The sequence below is a fragment of the Larus michahellis genome, chromosome 3, assembly GCF_964199755.1.
Source record: "Larus michahellis chromosome 3, bLarMic1.1, whole genome shotgun sequence".
Classification (NCBI taxonomy): Eukaryota; Metazoa; Chordata; class Aves; order Charadriiformes; family Laridae; genus Larus; species Larus michahellis.
The window spans coordinates 45,918,356-45,937,255 of NC_133898.1; the positions used below are offsets into that span (position 1 = coordinate 45,918,356).

The following is an 18,900-nucleotide window of genomic DNA, read 5'->3' on the forward strand; positions in this document are numbered from 1 at the left end:
TTGGTACTGTAAGAAAGACAACCAGTGGATAAAAGCAAAGATCCACTGCAGAGCAGCTCGACAGACCTGGCGTAACAAAGCCCAACCAAGTGGTAACAGGGACTAAACTCAAGATTGCATTCATTTTTTTGCCAGCGCAATGCAACAACAGCATTTGCCACGTGGGAATACTGTAAATCATCATGCTTGTAGGGTTTCCCAACTGGAGGATCCTGCTTCTTTTTCTGTACTTATATGTGGCTGTCTCATTCATGGAAACAGCAGAAACAACTTTCAAGGTGATAAAAATCTCAAAGCTTTAAAGGGACTTATGTATCTCCAGCACATTTGAAGGTGCCTGAAGTCTTTCTGGAAGGACGGATCAAGGGATTCAAATCAACCAAAGTCAAAATGCTACTGAAAATTACAATTAATGAAACATATGAAAGTACTGAATTAATTGAAAACATGAGTAGCATGATCTCTAATCTCTAAAATACAGCTCTAAATGCCTGATGCTTTGAAACACGTTACTTGCATTTTCTTCTAAAACTTCTTTTGTAATTACAGTTGAACACAGCAACAACAAAAAATAATTAATAAATTCATTCCAGTGAAAGTATTATTTATACAACGTCCCTTCCAAGTAAATATCTAAGAGTTCGGCCACCCAGACTGAAGTACTTCATTACACTGAAATTTTGGAGGACAGCACATAGAAGGGCAGAATGCCTGTTAAGGTCAATGTTAAAAGGTTCACGTGTGTTGGCATTAAAGAGACAACACTGGTCCCAATACAAGACTGCACAGCAAGAGGCTTCGTTATCACCTGACAAAGATTCCCTCTGCATATTTAACTATACTGCTCACCCACCTCAGTTTCCAAAGATTAAGACAGAACAGTTAATTCTATGTGTTTCTATGTGATTTTTACACTGAAAGGGTTATTTTTGACACTGAGAGGGTTATCAAGCATTGGAACAGGCTGCCCAGGGAAGTGGCTGAGGCACCATCCCTGGAGGTATTTAAAAGACGGGTAGACGTAGTGCTTAGAGATATGGTTTAGTGATGGCTTTTGTCAGTGTTAGGTTGATGGTTGGACTCAATCAATCAGAAGGATCAATGCCTTCCAACCTAGGCAATTCTATGATTCTATATTTAAATAACTTCAAAATTGTTGAGTTAAAAAAAAACAAAACAAAACACTGTAATTATAGTAAGTCTGAACACCTGTACTGAACATGACAGCACGTTTATACTAGGAGTAGCTATTCCACCCAGCCAGGGGCAGGACCGGGTCTCCATAAATGCTGCTCCCATGCTGTCACAGCAGGGACGGGAGAGAGAGAGGGGTGCAGATGGCAATGGACACAGTCCTGAACTTCTGAGATAGCCAGGGACAGAGGTAATTTAGAAAAATCTATGCACTAAGCAGTATGTTTGATGGATCCAGAACAACCAAAGGGCGCAGGACGAACATGCTGATCATAGAATCATAGAATCAGAAGAAACTGAAGTGGGCAGACATTTGGAGTGTGGCCATCTGAGCTGAACTCTGCACTTCTGCCGACTCAGGCTGGCCCCACAAGTCATACAGTCATTTTAATGTATCTGTGTGTGCTTCTGAGATCTGATAGACTCAAAAGATCTGTATGAAATCAATATTACTTCAAAACTGCATAGAGCAAAGCTACATCATCACATGAAAATGAAAATGTAAAATACATGTCTGTAAGCAGACGGGTAGATTTTGCCAAAATCTATTTATTTGTCACTATATTAAAAATAATTGATGATGACTGGGGGGGGAGGATGAGGACAAAACCAAAAAAAACCCCTCCATTCTTCTGAATCCATTCAACTACCAAGAAAGCCTCAACTTCTATATGAAAACAAACGTAAGTCTTTGTCTACCAAAGAACCTTGGAAAAAAACAACAAACAAAACCCAAGTTCCTCCAAAGCATTCAAGTACTGGAGGCAAAGAAACAGGAAATGTTAAATAGTCGCAATTCAAAGTCAGTCTCAAGCTATTTTCAGGATGAGCTGATTTTTGAACACTAAGGTGTCAATGCTGCCTTTACTCATCTGAACTCATCTGCAGTGCGTTTTAAGCACTGCCTTTTCCTACTCAAAACCAATTGTTTACTTGTACAGCAATTAAATACATGCTCTAAAATATTTTCTGCTGACATAGAATTGTTGCATATAATTTTAATGACTGATCCTTCAGACAGACAGTTTCACATCTTCATACAGCCACCTTCACAAACATTTCACTCCCGGTATTGAGCACAATGACTGCAGTCAACCAAACATGCAGAAAAATAGTTCAGCCGGGTGTGTGTTCTTTACTTCAATTAAACTCTCACAGTTGGATGCCTACTGTTGCCAAATCAGTAATATAATTTATACATTATAGTCCAAACAGTAAAACTACACTAAAAGTCATTTAACAATATTTATAACACCATAAAATACAGTGTTAAAATATATGAACTGCAATATGTACCAAAATTATAAAATTTGTTTCTCATCATCAATGATTAAAACCAGGATCATTGCTCTAGCTTCAATACTCACAACCCTGGTGACAGATTAGAATTCAAATCTTAATGATCAATTTACAATTAACAAGATAGAAGTGAAACAAATTAAACCAACCATTATATATAACGAGACCCAATGGACTCCCATTGTTCCCCTTAATTACAAAACGCAAATCACAAATACACAGTGGGTAGTGTTAAGCATTAATCTACAACCTAGAAACTCAGACAGTGACAATCAGAGGAAAAAAAAAAAAAAAGAACAAAATAACAGAGAAGAAATCAACAAAGGACTATATTTTTAAACATGCCTATGCATACAAAAACCTTCACAGACTATCTTCTTTTTGCACAGCTTGAGGGGTTTATAATTTGTCTGACATTGTCTTTCTGAAGCTTTTCTAATCCTGTGTAGGGGCTAGCTCACAGAAATGGTTCCAGCTTACATACGAACACGAAAACTTTTTAGATTTCTCAGAAAACTTGCATTAAATTTAAAATACATGTGCAATTCAGATGCATCCCACTGAAATTATGCAGATATGTAGTTGTCACAGATAAATTTGAAATGCCTCTTATTACAAATGGGCACTTCCTATCAAAACCTAAAAATTTTACATAAACTTACTCTTGTATTTGTTATTAAAAAAGCTTGAGTGTTTTACCAACTAAATAATGGTACTGCTAGTATACAGTTACTTCTTAACCCCATGGAAACTAAGACACAAAGATTCTACAAGTATAATAAGAAAATACACATCCAGGTCCAAAATTCAGTTCATGATAAGGCCAAAAAACATGGAAAAAAAAACATGGAAAAAAATCTTTTTCATGCTGCTTTTATTAATGTACACGAGAACTGAGTTATAAAATCTTTCAAAAATGATTACTTTTTTTCAGAAGACAAATTCTGCACCAGAATTGTGGTTTTACACTATATCCAGTGACAATGAGGAAGAAGATTGCCTTTTGGAGAGATACAACTGAAAGATACATACTGATGATGCATTTAAAACTTTGCCGAAGTAATTTTCTGCATCTGATGTCCTGATCACATCTCTTTTTGAAGCCATCTATTAGTTCACCATTTTCCACCACCTCCAGTTCCACCTTTCTGTTCTCATTTTCACATGCTTTCTTTGTCCCTACCTATTTCTCCATTCCTGTTACTGCCTGCAGCAGCTCCCGCTCCAACGAAGGCAAGCTCAAGCTATTTCAGGGCCACTTCTCAGAACTGCTTTCATACATTCTTCTATACCGTTTCTTGTGCAAAATACCACTCTACGGAGATCCATGAGGGCTCCTGTTCCCTTTTTCAGGTTCTCGACATAGTCAGCTAATGCTGCTAGGTGGAGAAACACTTGGCAATCTCTTCTATTTATTTTCAGAGAATAATGTGTTTTCACAGTATGTTTTCTGTCTTTCCTTCATCCTTTTACAGTTACTAGCCTGTGACTGTGAGCTCTAGCAACAAAGTCTGTGTGCATTTTTGTTGCTGGAATAATAATACAATTTGAATCTATTTAGATTTGTTATTACTTTAGCAGAGGAGCTCTGCTTTTTCAGAAGAAAAAAAATCTGCTTGCTTCTCTCAAGTACCCATCACACAACACTTGCAAGGGAAGATCGCTTACATTTCCTCAAGTTTCTCATTTCTTCCCCAAACACTCTGGATGGAATTCATCTCCCAACTTCAGCCACTTAACAGCTAGTCAACACTTTATATTCAGTGGAAAGTAGGATGGGCAGTGGAGGCAGTACCTGTGGGAAGTCTTTTTTTTTTATGTATATATATTTTTATATATATATGTGTGTGTGTATATATCTGTCTGTCATCTACTTGTATCATTCCTCTCTGACCATTCCTGCAAACAGGATACTGGGATAAATGAGCTCTCCTCCTGAGTGTGTGTTGCCCGTTATGTTAACTCAACAGGATGATTAAATCCACCCAGCAGAAGAAAATCCTATCTTGAAAACCGATTTTACCTTTGCTGAATGTTTTCCTTACTTCACATAAGCCATGCGAGATGAATCCTACCCTTAATTACCAAATTCACATTGCATGAAATCTACAGAAGCTGCAGAATGCCAACTCACCACTTAAGTCCTGTTTACTACTCCAAACATGAACCCTGCAGAAAGTTTCGACAGAGACTATTTTCACACTTAAAAATGTAAAATCAAATTATTTACTATAAAATTCATAATTTTTTTTAAAGAGATAGTCCTGTCCTATAGAACTTTTAAATAGATACCTTCATACTTTTGTATTTATTTAAACCAGTTATTGCTTCCAGGTTTTGTTCTCTTCCTGAATTTTGAATGGTTTTGTATTTAGACCCGCTATTGATTTTAACAAGAGCACCACATAACAAGCAGCAGCAGAATCAGAGCTTCAATGAGAAACAATTTTGACGACAATTATTTCAGAGATAATTATGAATGGAGTCTTAAGTAAATAATTAAACCAACAGACTACAGTTTTGAGAACTTTAAATATTTAGTACTTTTCATGTAATTTCAGATAAACTTGAATTGTAGCTCTGTTAATAATTTTCCACTCTTCATATTAACAATAGGAACATCAGGAAGAAAATAGTATGCAATTTTTACATTGTAATTGTCTAAGAAATTGGAAGTAATAGCTGGAAACGTAATCTGAAAAGCAGAAAGTTAGAATTACTCTGGATGAAAATCCATCCATGTTTCTTAAATGGCATATATTATATTGGGATGTTGTGTAATACCTGGCACAAGATGAATAATAATAAATATTAAAATACAAATTAAAAAATAAGGAAGCCTGTCCTAATAATAAAAGGGACAGAATAAGAAAAATATACCAACCTGTATTTTTCTGACATTTGTTCCAACTTCCTTGCCAACAAACAACATTCTTCCTTTAGTTTTGCTATGAATGTATTCTGGGAGGTCAGCAAGGAATCCAGTTCATTTACTAGAAATTATAAAATGAAAAAAATAGAAATTTATTTTACAATGATATAAATTTATAGGTAATTTAGAAACAATTTTATATATTCTTAATTTCTTCCCTCTAGATCCTTCTGGTTTCAGTATGTTTTTTAAACTTCAGCTACTTGGACACGGAATTATGACACCGTCATTCACCAAATAAAGGCCCTATGTCAGAATAAGCTAACCTAAAGCATTAAAGTGACATTAACACGGAATCAGGTCTTGTATGAGAAGAATCACCATAAAGACTACATACCTAATCTGGTGGGTTTGCTTTTTAGGTGGAAGTTCATTGACATTTCTGGGAGGAATGAAATTGGCAAGCGGTGCCTTAGCAGCCTTTCGCTTGCTCAACCAGTGCAGAGGATACACTGGCAACCCAAACTCTCACACTGTAGACTCATTTCATTCTCTCCTTAAAAAAGCAGTTCTTTTATTTACTGGGTCCTGTGCTTACTATGATTAATGTATTTTTTGCTCTTTAATGATATGATATAGACTTATTGTCCACTGATAGTTGCCGTGAAACCATTTTATAAATTATTTTTCAATTGCTATCAGTTTGGGCTGCACCAAAACTCGTGACCTAGAAATAAAGCACCTTTATTCTTTCAAAAGGAAGATATTGCAAAATTATGTTTCTTGATTTCTGCTTTTAAAATCAGAGAAAGAGAGACCACTGTTACCTAAATTCCTTGTATGTGTGTAGGGTCATAATACACAAATGTTTCTTTATGTGCGTAATAAATGACTATCATTTTCAACTCCTTCTAATCCTACTAGAGATACATAAAAACAAACTCAGCCTTAATGTTGTTTCGTTTTTGTATACTGGGACAATTTATGCTCCATGAGGGTAAATTACACATCTCTTGTGCAAAATTACACTTGGTCATATGCAGATGTGCTGGCTAGAGTAGAGAAAAATGATTCTGAGAGCTTCTTTTCTTTACCTACTGTGTAGACAGCAGCCATAATGTAGCTGTTTGCATTCCCTGAACACACAGAAAGGTCCTCTAGTACTGTGATAACGCTGCAAAAAAGGCAGAAAATCAGATGGCAGATGTAAACGTGCCTGCTACCTCAGGTATTATCTGACGCTGCTCAGGATTAATACAGGCTACGTTATTTTTCTAAAGGTATTGCAGGACTGATGAGTAAAAATGATGTTTTATTAAACATATGAATATACCATGTTCCGTAAGAGCTGAAGCTCCTCCTTCTTTCCATGCTCAGGGGTTAGAGATTTTCTCTCTAAAAATTTATTTTTCTTGTTTATAATATGTACCTTTATTTACGTTGTTGGCACAGTACTTTACAGTAACAAAAGGCTTTTTTTGTTTGTTTGGAAAACCCATTTTACTTCCAGATTAAAGGTTAGAAGTTATTGATCAGCTAAGTCAATGCAATGAAATCTCCTATTATGAGAACCTGAAGTATGCAAAGGATTAAACATCTTTCTTCTAGATTGAGGGTGTGTGTGTTGGGGGGGGGGCACATGGTAATGCTAAAAATGTTTGAGGCTGCAAAGATTAAATAAAGGAACATATCAATTTGGAGCCAGTGAATTACATCCAGCTGCGACAGTGAATTAAGAACCGATTAATGGCTAAAGCTTTTCTCCAGTTTGGATGCCGAAGCAAACTCATTAAGCTTTTAGAGTAGCTATAATGTGTGTACTGTGGGAACTGTTCAATGCTATTCAGGAGACTTTAACTGTAAGCTCAGAGCATTTCCCGCAGAGCTTCTGATGCTATTTTCTTTATATAACATGTGTGCCTGAAAATCCAGCCAAAAACAAGCCCTTTGTTTTTCTACTTTGTTGTGGTCTCTCTCAGCTTTACGTTTCTTGAACACAGGTAAATAAACTCATAATCCAGATGGTGCAACAGATGTGAGAGCAGCACTCTGAAATCAACAGACAGTGGGCAATACTTTCCATTTTCTCTTTTAAACGCTAACTAATATGTAATTCGGAATCTCCGGTGTAGTTAGCATCTGCTCCCTTCGGCCAGCCAAAGGTTACAGGTGTTCCTGATGTCATTTCACAGTAAGGCGTGGGCCTGGCTTGTGAGTGAGTGCCCAGGCTCTAATCTTTCCCTACCACCTACCAGTTTTCTCATGCTGGGCCTCCATTTGCTGCATCTTCTGTGTCAGCTCCTGCTCTCTTTGCTGGGCCTGAAGGGCTCGGGCCTTTGCTTCATTGCTAATGCTTTGCTGAATGCTCTCTTTCTCCAATCTATTAAAAAAACAAAAACAAATAGGAAATAAAGAAAAATAAAAATATATGCCGAAGATGATAAATTAAAAAGGCAAAGCAGAACATTCAATTAATAATAACCCAAAAAATTATCTGGCCAAGCACATTAAACATTCCCCTCCCACTTCAGGTTATACAAACTGACCTTTCTCTTACAATGTCAAACATTCTCCAGTGACTAGTAGAAAATGGATAAAAAATATGATCTATTTCCTGAGCGAAAATTAGCCTTTCAGACAAAACTATGATTTTATTTTTAAAAATTTTAGACACAACTTCTTTTTCATAAGGAAGTTCCCCAGCATCCATTTTGCACTGAACAGATTATTTGCATTTTCTTTTAAATGCTATTTGTTTAATTCTGCAGTGAAGCTTAGGGACCTGACCCTGAGATGGACTGGTTCCCAGTGAACCAGCAGGAGATAAGTCAATGGGAGCGATTGCCACAGTGCTCATAATACAGCTACTCTGAAAGCTTAATGAGTTTTCTTAAGCAACCAAACAAGTTTTAACTATTAATTTATGTAAATAGGAGATGAATGCATCCATTACAATAGAGAAGACTGTTAGTATAACAGAGGCCCAGCCCCTTGTGGTTCTGCTCACTGGGGGGTTGTACAGGAAGGTCTAAAGCCCAGTACTATTATCGAAGTACGCAGGCAAGAGAGCAATTTACTTGACCAGATATGCAAGATGGGGCAATCTACTCCTGAGGCAAAACAAATGCTAGACTACCACACTCCATTGAAGCATTTTATTTAATGCAAGCCAAGCAAAAACAGCATGCAAAATAAAAACCCAAAAAGATATATGCATATAAATTACAAAAGGTCTTAAACTGCAAATTCTTATCTAGACTTTCCCAAAGGTCGTGAATATTTATCTGGTGGACACTAGGATCCAGATTCAAAATTTCAAGGAGTTCACACATACAAGGATTGATTTCTAGATTTCAAATGACATATATGCACAAAGTTTTCTACTGAAACTACATTTAACAGCTTGGGATAGGTTTCAATCAGGTCTTATAATTGTGTTGTTTTATTTTAGAGATAATACCTATTTCAGGGGACTGCAAAACAGAACACGGGCATAGATCATGTAAGGATAAAGCCACATCTCATGTGGTTGCTGCACTTAACCCTTGGATTGGTGCCTAATAACCCATCCGAGATATTGCAATATCTCAGCATGACACACACAATGTTAAATCTTCTCTCTTAAATTTACCCCAAAGCAATACAAATGGTGGGTCACATTACACTAATTCCTGGTCCTGATGTTGCAAGCTCTACCTTAGGCAAAACTCCCTTGGAAATCACGGACAGCTTTTTCTGAGGTAAAACTGAGAATAGTTTGACACAGAGAATACATTTAGATAGCAAGAATATTATAGTGCTAAGGAAACAAAGCACATTTTCCAAGGAAATTTCATACATTGAACTGCAATTTATCACATCATTCTCAGAATTACTTCGTAACCATATTGGGGCTATCCTAAGGAGCGATGCTTGCATCGTTTCCTAAGTGTAAGCTCCAAATATGGAAAGCATTACTATGAAAAATCTTTCCATATTTGCTGGGAACCAGTCTATTTAAACCCCTTTCCCCCTTCTGAACATCATCTACCTTCAGACAGTTGTCATGAGCACTGGACTGCTCAAAAAAAACCTCACACCAGCACCTAACACATCCTCCAGACACTTTCAGCTAAAGGAAGTGGCAGTAGCACAGTATTTTATCTAATAGTGTCTCCTGTGAGATGGTTGTGTGCTGTTGGGTGCTGTGCTGTCATCTGGCACACAGCTGGCTGGCTAGCATTCTGCTGGGGGGTAGCCTTCAGCACGTATCAAGCTGCACAGCTCAAGCTACCAAGGCAAGCCTGGAAAGGTCCATCCCTTATTGCTAGGATCCCTCCTGCCGAGCACACGCTAACAGGCAAGTTCAAAATAAATGAAGAATCTACTACCACCAGAAACACTCTCTTGCTAAGGGGACCCATCCGAAAAAGCCACTCACCTGCGCTACTTACTGTAGAGAGCAAACTAGGAGCTCAGAAACCATGGATGAATGGTGAGTTCCCTACGGCTGAAATGTATGTGGGGTGGGTGAAAACAAATGAGTTTATACAGTGAATAAAAGCTCAACTATAAGACTAGGAAAACGCAGGTAAGTCTTATGCAGAAGGGTAGCTGACTTGTCTCAATCTTAGCACCTAGAAAATGTTGGGATTGAGACACAGGAAGAGCAATATCTGAGGTGCCTAGAGCTGCCAAGGAATGAAAAAATCTCCTGGAGCCAAAGCTGTCTAAAGTGAGTGGCAAGTCTTTCACCCACACCTTGAGTTGACACCTTCCCTGCTCTCTAAATCCAATCCCTCTGCCCCCCCTACAGAAAATTTCCACAACGCATTTTATATATACAGACAAAAAAAGAAAAAAACAAAACAACAAAACCCCCATAGATAAAACATGCAGAAGGCATCCCAAGAGATTTCAGGAACTAACAGTAATGTTCCTGCTACAACCAGCAAATACCGCAGGAGTTTTAGAAGGTTTGACACTGGCTGCTTATTTGCAATTACTCTGAATTGTGAAAGAAGGGGAGCTTGATTTAAGAAAAGCTATGGACTGTTGATCAGTTTTAGTAAAGCAGAAGTGTTGAACTCATGGTAACTTTCATTTTTCATGCCATAAAGTCAGAAGCAACCAAAGACATATTCACACAGAGGCAAGCTCAAGGTCTCCGTGAGCCTTGTTCTGAAGTGCAAGTTTTCCACAGTGATTTTAGTTCTAAACACTGATTGCTTAGAACCTGAGTTATGGCTATCAAGAGCAGCCTAAGTAGTTAACTTGTTCACGTATCTCAATGAACTGGATATTGATTTGCAGTGACTGAAAGCTATGCTTTCTAAATAGTCTTGACAAAAAAAAGGGCACAGTAAAATGTAGCTTATACCACAGGAAAAAGTACAAAATTGCCATTAACTTGCAAACCTTAAAAAAATGCTTGCTGAAAACAAAGTAAAAATTCACTTTGACCTCAAAGCTAACATAAAAGTATGCTGGCTGAATTTGAGACACTAAATTTAATAAAAAAACCCCTTTCCCACCACTAACAAACAAAAACTGGATCACAGATCCATTTTCAATAGTAGAATGCTCCCTGTCATACAGCTTTGCAATAAAGAAAAAGGAAGGATGTAAAGGCTAGTGATGTGAAAGTCATATTTGACATAAATAATAGCTCATCAATTTTTGACTGTAAAAGAACAGAACCTAGATTGAGAAAGCTTTGAATTTCACAATGCAGTTCAATAGTAGGTATTTCTGCAAGAGCCTTTTGCTTTGGTAACAATAAAATTACAAAATGAAAAAAAACAGGATTGAGTCTCACTGTAGAATTAGGCCTCTGACTGGAGATAGCCAGTAAGTCTTCTGACAAAGCAACTATGATGTGAAGCAACCGTGCTTCCTATATTGACTATTTGATTTTTCCATGAGATCAACATGTGGCATTTTGTAAAAAGCTAATGGATCCATTAGTAAGGACTATGAACTTAACTGGACAAATTAAAATATTCCAGCAATTATCTCAGTTCAGTTGCATACAAGAAGTTATCATAACCCTATTTTGGACATCTTAACTCCTTATTAATTATAGTTAAAAATGTAGGAATATTTTAGACTTCCATATATACTAACTTTAAACTGGACTTCATAAATTAGAATCATAGAATGGTTAGGGTTGGAAGGGACCTTAAAGATCATCCAGTTCCAACCCCCCTGCCATGGGCAGGGACACCTCCCACTAGACCAGGCTGCTCAAAGCTCCATCCAGCCTGGCCTTGAACACTTGGACATTTAATGGCATTTAAGGCATTAAGGCATTTAATGTTTCAAGTGTTTGAGGCATCTGAACTAACAGACTGTTAGTCTAAATAATGACCAGTCCTGGAACTCAGCATCAACACTCATATTTGGGCAGCAAGAGGACCAGGAGTGCCTAACATTGATGGTTTTACTAACACGCCTGAGTGACCTGAGCACAGACCTCTTCCCAGATAACAGGTAGCCTCTCCCACCACTTTTCAAAAGAAAAGTGTAGCACAAGCTTCGAGATACCAAATGGAAAAAAAAAATAATTGAGAAGGTACCCAAGCACTTAATTCCCAGTACCTTTAACAAAATCTGGCCTGTGAGCACTCAAATCAACTGGAACACTTCTGGAAATAAGATTTGAAAACCTACGTGTATTAGGAACTCTTAACATTTTAGCCAACAGCTTTGGGTACAAAGGCCCAGCAATATTTTATGCAGCCTACTTTGCAAGCCCTCCACGATACAGGTCTAGTCTAGTGGACTGTCCATTACAAGCAGCTTTCTGAACCATTTTCTCACACATTATTTCATATTATTATTTCAGCTACAAGTGTCAAGGTGTTGTCCCAAAGTACATCAAAGGGAAGAGTGGAAAATCAGAGTATATCTTTGCTCTTCTCTGAGTCTATAGGAAAAAAGAAACAACCACAACAACGTTCCCAGTGAAAAAAAAAAAAAACAGAATAAAACCTGAAACCAGAGGTCACAATACCTATCCTATTCTGTAAGGGGAAACATAAGAAAAATGTTTGCAGTCTCTTACTTTACTACCAGAAAGCATTCAAATACTGCAATAATAAAGGTCATAAAAGAATGTATATAGAATAAGATTATATGTTGGGTCAGAACACTTCACAAATTTCTTCCCTCTGTCCTCCATATGTATCTTCGTAACTATGTTATACACAGAAGGATAAGGGCTTGTCTTTTTTTTCAGGTCATCAGAGAAGCCTAAAGGTTGGTCTGCAAATATGAAAAAAAAAATGCAATTTACCAAGAAGTCATTCTCCCCAGGAACGGTCTTAAATCATTTTCTCTACTAATGTAAAACTCCTAAAACTGCTTTCAGACCTGCCCTTCAATATAACAGCACTGCAGTATCCTATCCAGCTATTTATAATAAAGAACATGTTTACAGAGTTTTAGTTCATGCTGTCTGAAGTCTTAGTATTTTCAAACATTCGGGTAAGGACAGACCCCAAATTCTGCAGGTATATAAACATTAAGACCTCAAATTCTGCAGGTATATAACTAAATGCTGGTTTTACGTGTTGCTATGATTCAAAATTATTAATTTCCACACCTAAATCAACAGAAGTCTAGAGCATGTACCTTGCTCATATATTTGGGTCAAGTCAGTAATAAGATTCAGGGTCACAGGATTTCTCCCTTTCCCTTAAGCCAGGCTTCTAGGAACATTTTGTTTAGCATTGATGGTTTTGGTTATCTGCCTTTGTAAGGCCTATGTATTTTCATCTAATAGGTCCTTATTAATACTTAAGACAGAGGACATAGCTGCACAGTATTTCCTGGTTTCCTCTTAGAAAAAACTGTAGACTTTATGCCATCCAATTTTTTGTAATAGAGGGTTTGATTTTTTCAGTTCGTGCGTAAATCCGCCACAGCATGTTTGGACTGGCTGGGTTTTACAGCTCTTGGTGCATTTACAGGGCAGAAGGACAGGCATGAAATGAATGTACTTATCTCAAAAAAAAAAAAAAAAAAAAAAAAAAAAAAAGATGCACACGTGCCTGCTTGTGCAAGAATTATGTAGAAATACCTTTTAAAAGCATCATGATCAGGTAATTTCTTTAAACCTCTCCAAGGAGCTGAAAAATTGCCCTTCCTGTATCCCATTGTGGGAATTACCCACTGAGTTGCTCTTTATGTCTGTTTCTGGGAGGTGACCGGACGCTGATTCGGGAGCCGGCTGCCAGGTCTTCTCAGCAGAAAGCTCAAGTTTCTGGAAACTGCCCCAGCCAGCACACTGTGTTTGGTGAGCTTCAGTACAATCTACATTTGCATGGTCAAATTTTGCAGAGACCTAATTCTTAATTTAATTGGTAGAGTTGGAGGACTGAGTCATTGTTAAGGATGCATGTGATCCTATTTGTGAGAATTTAAGCTTAAAAAAAAAAATAACCTTAATTTTTGTTTTTACAGTGTAAGGTGCCTAGTTACATTAGGTGAGAGATACAAGAGATACAGCGAGGTTCCTAAATAAATGAAATGTCAGAGTTTTCTTCTCATAACGATGTGAAGGAGAAGCTACTACAAGTAATTAGAAAAGTTATGTAAAGGTCAAGGGTTTAAAAGTGGTAAAAAATTAAGCATTGAAATCGATTCAGCTCTTTAAATATGGATCTAGAAAGTTAGAAGATGCTACAGAAATATCTTTAAAGTAGAAATACCTTTAAAGTATTTTAATGAACAAGCCAAACAAAACTTTTTACTATCCTACCTGAGAGTAAAGACTGGAAAAGACAGCTCTGCCAAGCTACTACTACTTCACAAAAACACCTCAAAAAGCAAGAAACACTTTTCAGGGAGAAAACATGAAAAGATTAAGCTCTGTCCAGATTTCAAACTTTGTCAAGAGACAAAATTATTTGGCAAATTAGCTTAAAACTATTTTCCCCACAATGCAAATAATTACCCAACTATATCCTTATTCAGAATCTAAATAACATCAATTTGTTACGCTACATTCTATTTTTTTTTCTAAGAATTTCAATTTTACTAAAACTAAAATCAGTGCCTATGATTTCCTTGTTCCCACTGAAAATTTTTTCCAGCTTTCACTATTGCAGCTACACCACTGGAACCACCTTATAATTTTTATATATATTTGCACTTTATATAGTATTAGGAGGTCTACAGAAACAATAAAACACTAAGTCTAAAACTTCCACTTTGCCCTTTACACCCTGAGGCATCAGAAGATATTATACATTAATGGCTGTACATAAAAAAAGATTCCTACGCTATTTTTAAGCGCTTGCTGTACTTGAAAACTACTTCAAAATTACCACTAACTGGAGATACTGATGGGCATGAGAAAAATGGATACTTGTAAGGGCACAGGAACTGAGAGACACAGAGTATTACTCCTATTAAAGTTTATGACGCAAAGAAGGTTGAATATAGTAAACATGAGTACATACATAACCGGTGGTATATTCCATCTCTACTTCTATCTACTAGGTCTATCAACAAAATGAAAGGATTGGATTTCTTACTTCAAATTCAGCACAAAAGAAAGAATTTGCAAACACCTAGGCTATAACATGATTTTATTCTTTTGGTGTTATGCCTTCAAGATATTTACAGAAAACTACCAGTTCCTCAATGTAGACAATAACTAATTTTCAGTCTGGATAATTTTCTGTATACCAAGTCACAGCTAAATATTATCATTAACTGTATTCTAGTTCATTGTTAGAGAAGGAAAAAAGTGTCTCTAGCAGTAATTAACATCTCATATTAGGTCAAATATACTGACTTAGAAACAAAATCTAATCTTTCTGATACGTTTATAAGCCTTGCCAGCAAGATACGTACCTTGTAAGTAAACACCCATCCTACAGTGGTTATTACCATCAGATTGTGAACTAATTGGCTGATAAATCCCTACAGAAACAGACAACTAAGTACAGAACAGAAGCTGCACGGGAAGATGCAATGAGAGAGGTGTTTTTTGTGAAGTCTTAGTATGTAGCCCTAAGCACTTCACAGTACTATGCCCCTTTCTCTGGAACATTCTTTCGATCTTTGTTCCACAAGCTACTTTTACAAACAGCTGAATGTTGAAATGTTTGATTTCCACAGAAGAATTGTACAGACATTTATTCTGTATACACAGAGTTATTTAAATTATTTGCACTTTATTTAAAATAAAGGAGTAATTTTCTTGACTTATGGTGATTCTTGAATTTGGCACCAGCAGTCTCTTACGATGCATCTTGAGGACAGATTTAAGCCAGTCTAAGGCAATATTGCCAGAGTAAGGTGCGGTCCCTCTTTTCAACCTCTTGAATTAGCACTCATGCAACTTATTGTGCAAGAACAAACGATTCTTTTTCAATCTGATTAACTCCCTGAACCACCTGACCATAGAGGTGCTTGTCTTCCAGTGTCAGCAAAAGCAAGGGCCCGGCCATGCGTGGCCAGACACAGCCACATATTACCACTCTAGGGATTTGCTTTTCAGCAGCAGCATAGACTTAGACCAGCTTCAAACAATTGCGACTCTGTTCTCCAAGGCTCAGCTTGCTAATACAGTAAATCCAACCGTCAGGCTCCTACCACTGAATCAAAAAATGATGCAGCTAAATGATGCAGAGACCTGATCTGCTATGAACTCACTTTGCCAATTTAAATTTGTTCAAAAACCCAATGTTTTTGGTACGTTAACTTTGTACCAGCAAGCTTTATGCTGAATCAGGTATCATCTGTCCTGCTGCAGCTGGCATAAAGTCGGCATAAAGTCAGCATAAACACGGCATTGCATGCTCTAGCTGATTCAAAAGGAAAATGACCGTGGGCTCACACCTGATGTGGATCAGATCAGCGCAGCTGAATGATCCAGTAGATCACAGATGCACTATGAATGACTGCTGAACAGTCACTCACATTTTTCACAGAAATTAGGTTTGGACACGCAACCTGCAGTTAAGCTCCCACAGGCCTGATAGTTTGAAGTTGTTAACTCTCCCCAACTAGTGCAGGAGTTGGGAAGAAGTGAGGAACAGTCCTCTCTGCCTCCAGAGGACCAAGCCTCACATGAACAGCTTGGGAAGAAGCAGAACAATTTGACAGAACAAAGCGTTCTTCAGGATGACAATTTGAAAGACAATATTTGATTTTGAGGGAATCTGATCTAGGGTAAGCTAGACTTCTCCCCCATCCTAGATACCACATATTCCAGCAAACTGACTAACTTGTGACCAAAAACAAGAAAGACGAGAAATACTGTGCTAACATTACATTGTACTTGATCATTGTTGATTTGGTCTAGATATTACAGAAACATCCCAATAAAAGACATGTTTGTCTACCCATATATCACAGGAGCTAGATATGAACAGGTGAGTTAAAAAATAAAAATCCAGCCTTATATGCCTTTTACCGTATTGGTCAACTGTGGCATAATTTTTGGATTATCCTGATTGTAACTGCCTGCACATTAGTATTAGAAATAATGGACAGGCAGTACAACAATTGAGGGTTTTGGTGGTGGTGGGGTTTTTTTTTTTTGGTCAGGTTATAAATCTCTCTTCTTTATGCTGTCAAGAGTATGGGAGAAACGGATTTCTATAGCAACTTTAAAACGAAACTCACAAATTACTACCATTATGTTAAGTGCTAGATATCCCACTGTGCAGTTTTGCTTTGTGAATTTTTACCTTCTTCCATGCACACTTTTAGCCACTGATCGCACAGCCTTTCAGTGTTTTCTGCCTTTTCCTTTAAATAAACTGGCTCTGGCTCCTTCCATCTGGTTCCCCTTCCGTCAGCAACCCTGCACCTGTTCACACCTCCTCTCCTGTTGGATTCCACTGAACATTTCCTCCTCTGCCAGGGCTATTCTGGCACTCGCAACCTTTCTGTCATTCAATCCATCTGTCAGAAGTGAACTTTGTTTACTGCAAGCTTCTGCTTTCTTCTTCAAGAAGCAAAGCCCCTCAAGGTCATTGTCAAATGAACTGTCGGTGTGGATTTAAATCCACTTCTGCTAACCAGCAGAAGATGAAGTTCTTTACAGTCCTGTATTTGTGAAGATCGGTTTGGGGTGTAGGAGAAATCATACAGAAGCAAAAGAATAGATTTTAATCATCATTTGTTAACTCCAACTGCTAATGTGTTTTTCTTCATATATCTGTATCTGTACCTTTTTGCAAAGACTAGCAGAATCTGAGAAAGACTTGCAGAGCTACGGAAAGAAGTGGAAAAGGCTAATAAAAATATTACCAATAAAATAATAAATGAAAGCTTCTGACTCTCATTTTAACACCATGTAACAAAGATATTGACTAAAAATGCAAAGAGAAAATGGGAACAGCTGAATGAGTAAGTTTACAGTAAAACCTTAAAGCGGCCAACTGCATTCACTGTAATTCACTGTAAATTATTTCATCTGCAGCACCTTTTTTATTTTCTTTTTTTTTTTTTTTTTTTTTTTTTTAAAAACTTACCTACTGATGTTTCACATGAAACACTGTTTAAGGGGAAAAAAAATCTGGAATATTTTTTCCTGTTTTCAAGCCTTGTAAAACACACATATGCAACTCCTTGTTAAAATACTGCCTTCCACGTTGAGACAAATTGTAAAGATTCTTTGTCAGGGGTGAGACTAAATGCATATTGTCAACAGGATATGTTATTTTTAGCAATTCCTGTGCCCATATTTCTTTTCAGGAATACATTCTGATAACCACAAGCTCCTGAATTATTAACTAACCTCCTCAACCGTCTCATTCTTCTAAAATAAGAAATACCTTTCAATTTCACTGCATACCTTGGGTATGCTTTAGAAAAAAAATAAAATCTTTCACCAAGATTAAATACTGTACCAAAAAATAAAATACATATTTTAAGTTTTGTAAGCAATTATAATGAACCACCAATTTTATTACCCTTTTACCAAAAATTAATTTAAAGTAAATCTTTCTGGGAGCAAATCCAGGAGGTAATCCAATCTCATTAGCAGAAATGCAGTTATACTTATGTTAGGTCTGAATTTGACTTTAATAAAAATTGCATTGGCAAATACTGCACAAGTTTATCTGAATAATAACTTAATACTGATATATAGGGATTAGTCCCTGCATTTGTTGTCTGATGCATTGATCTTTTCCCATAGGAAAGGACAAGCAGGTGACCAAAAGCACTGGAAATAGAAGAGGGACTCGGGAACAGAAAGAATACACAGCAGCGTCCCACCTAACTACAGAGAAACTTTTATTCCCCAGTTTGATTTAAGCCCTGTAGAAGGCAACTGAACCACAAGGAGAAGCTAATCAAGAAGCGTTGCTCCTATTTCTACAAAAATGTAGTTTGATACTCAAACCACCAGGAACGCAGGGGCAACAAACAGCGGCAGGCTATGGAGCTTGCCAGGCTGCCAGCACAGCCAGGGGAAGGAGGTCAGCCCTGTCAAGTAGCCGACAGCAGCGGCTGCGCTCATCTGCTCGCTCAGGACAGGCATCTCCCAGCTCACACTTTCCCCCTGACCAGTCACCGGCACAAGGACA

At 37.4% G+C, this 18,900-nt stretch overlaps 1 protein-coding gene across 4 annotated transcripts in view; it reads right to left on the reverse strand.

Annotated features, from left to right (window-relative positions):
• SDCCAG8 (SHH signaling and ciliogenesis regulator SDCCAG8) overlaps positions 1-18,900 on the reverse strand; it is a 114,418-nt gene that overhangs the window by 42,602 nt on the left and 52,916 nt on the right. For all 4 annotated transcript variants that reach the window (XM_074579974.1, XM_074579976.1, XM_074579973.1 and 1 more), the window contains 2 exons: positions 7,618-7,745; positions 5,378-5,486 (listed from right to left, as the gene is read on the reverse strand). In XM_074579974.1, coding sequence (XP_074436075.1) covers positions 5,378-5,486; positions 7,618-7,745 — 237 coding nt within the window. The remainder of the gene's footprint in view (positions 1-5,377; positions 5,487-7,617; positions 7,746-18,900) is intronic.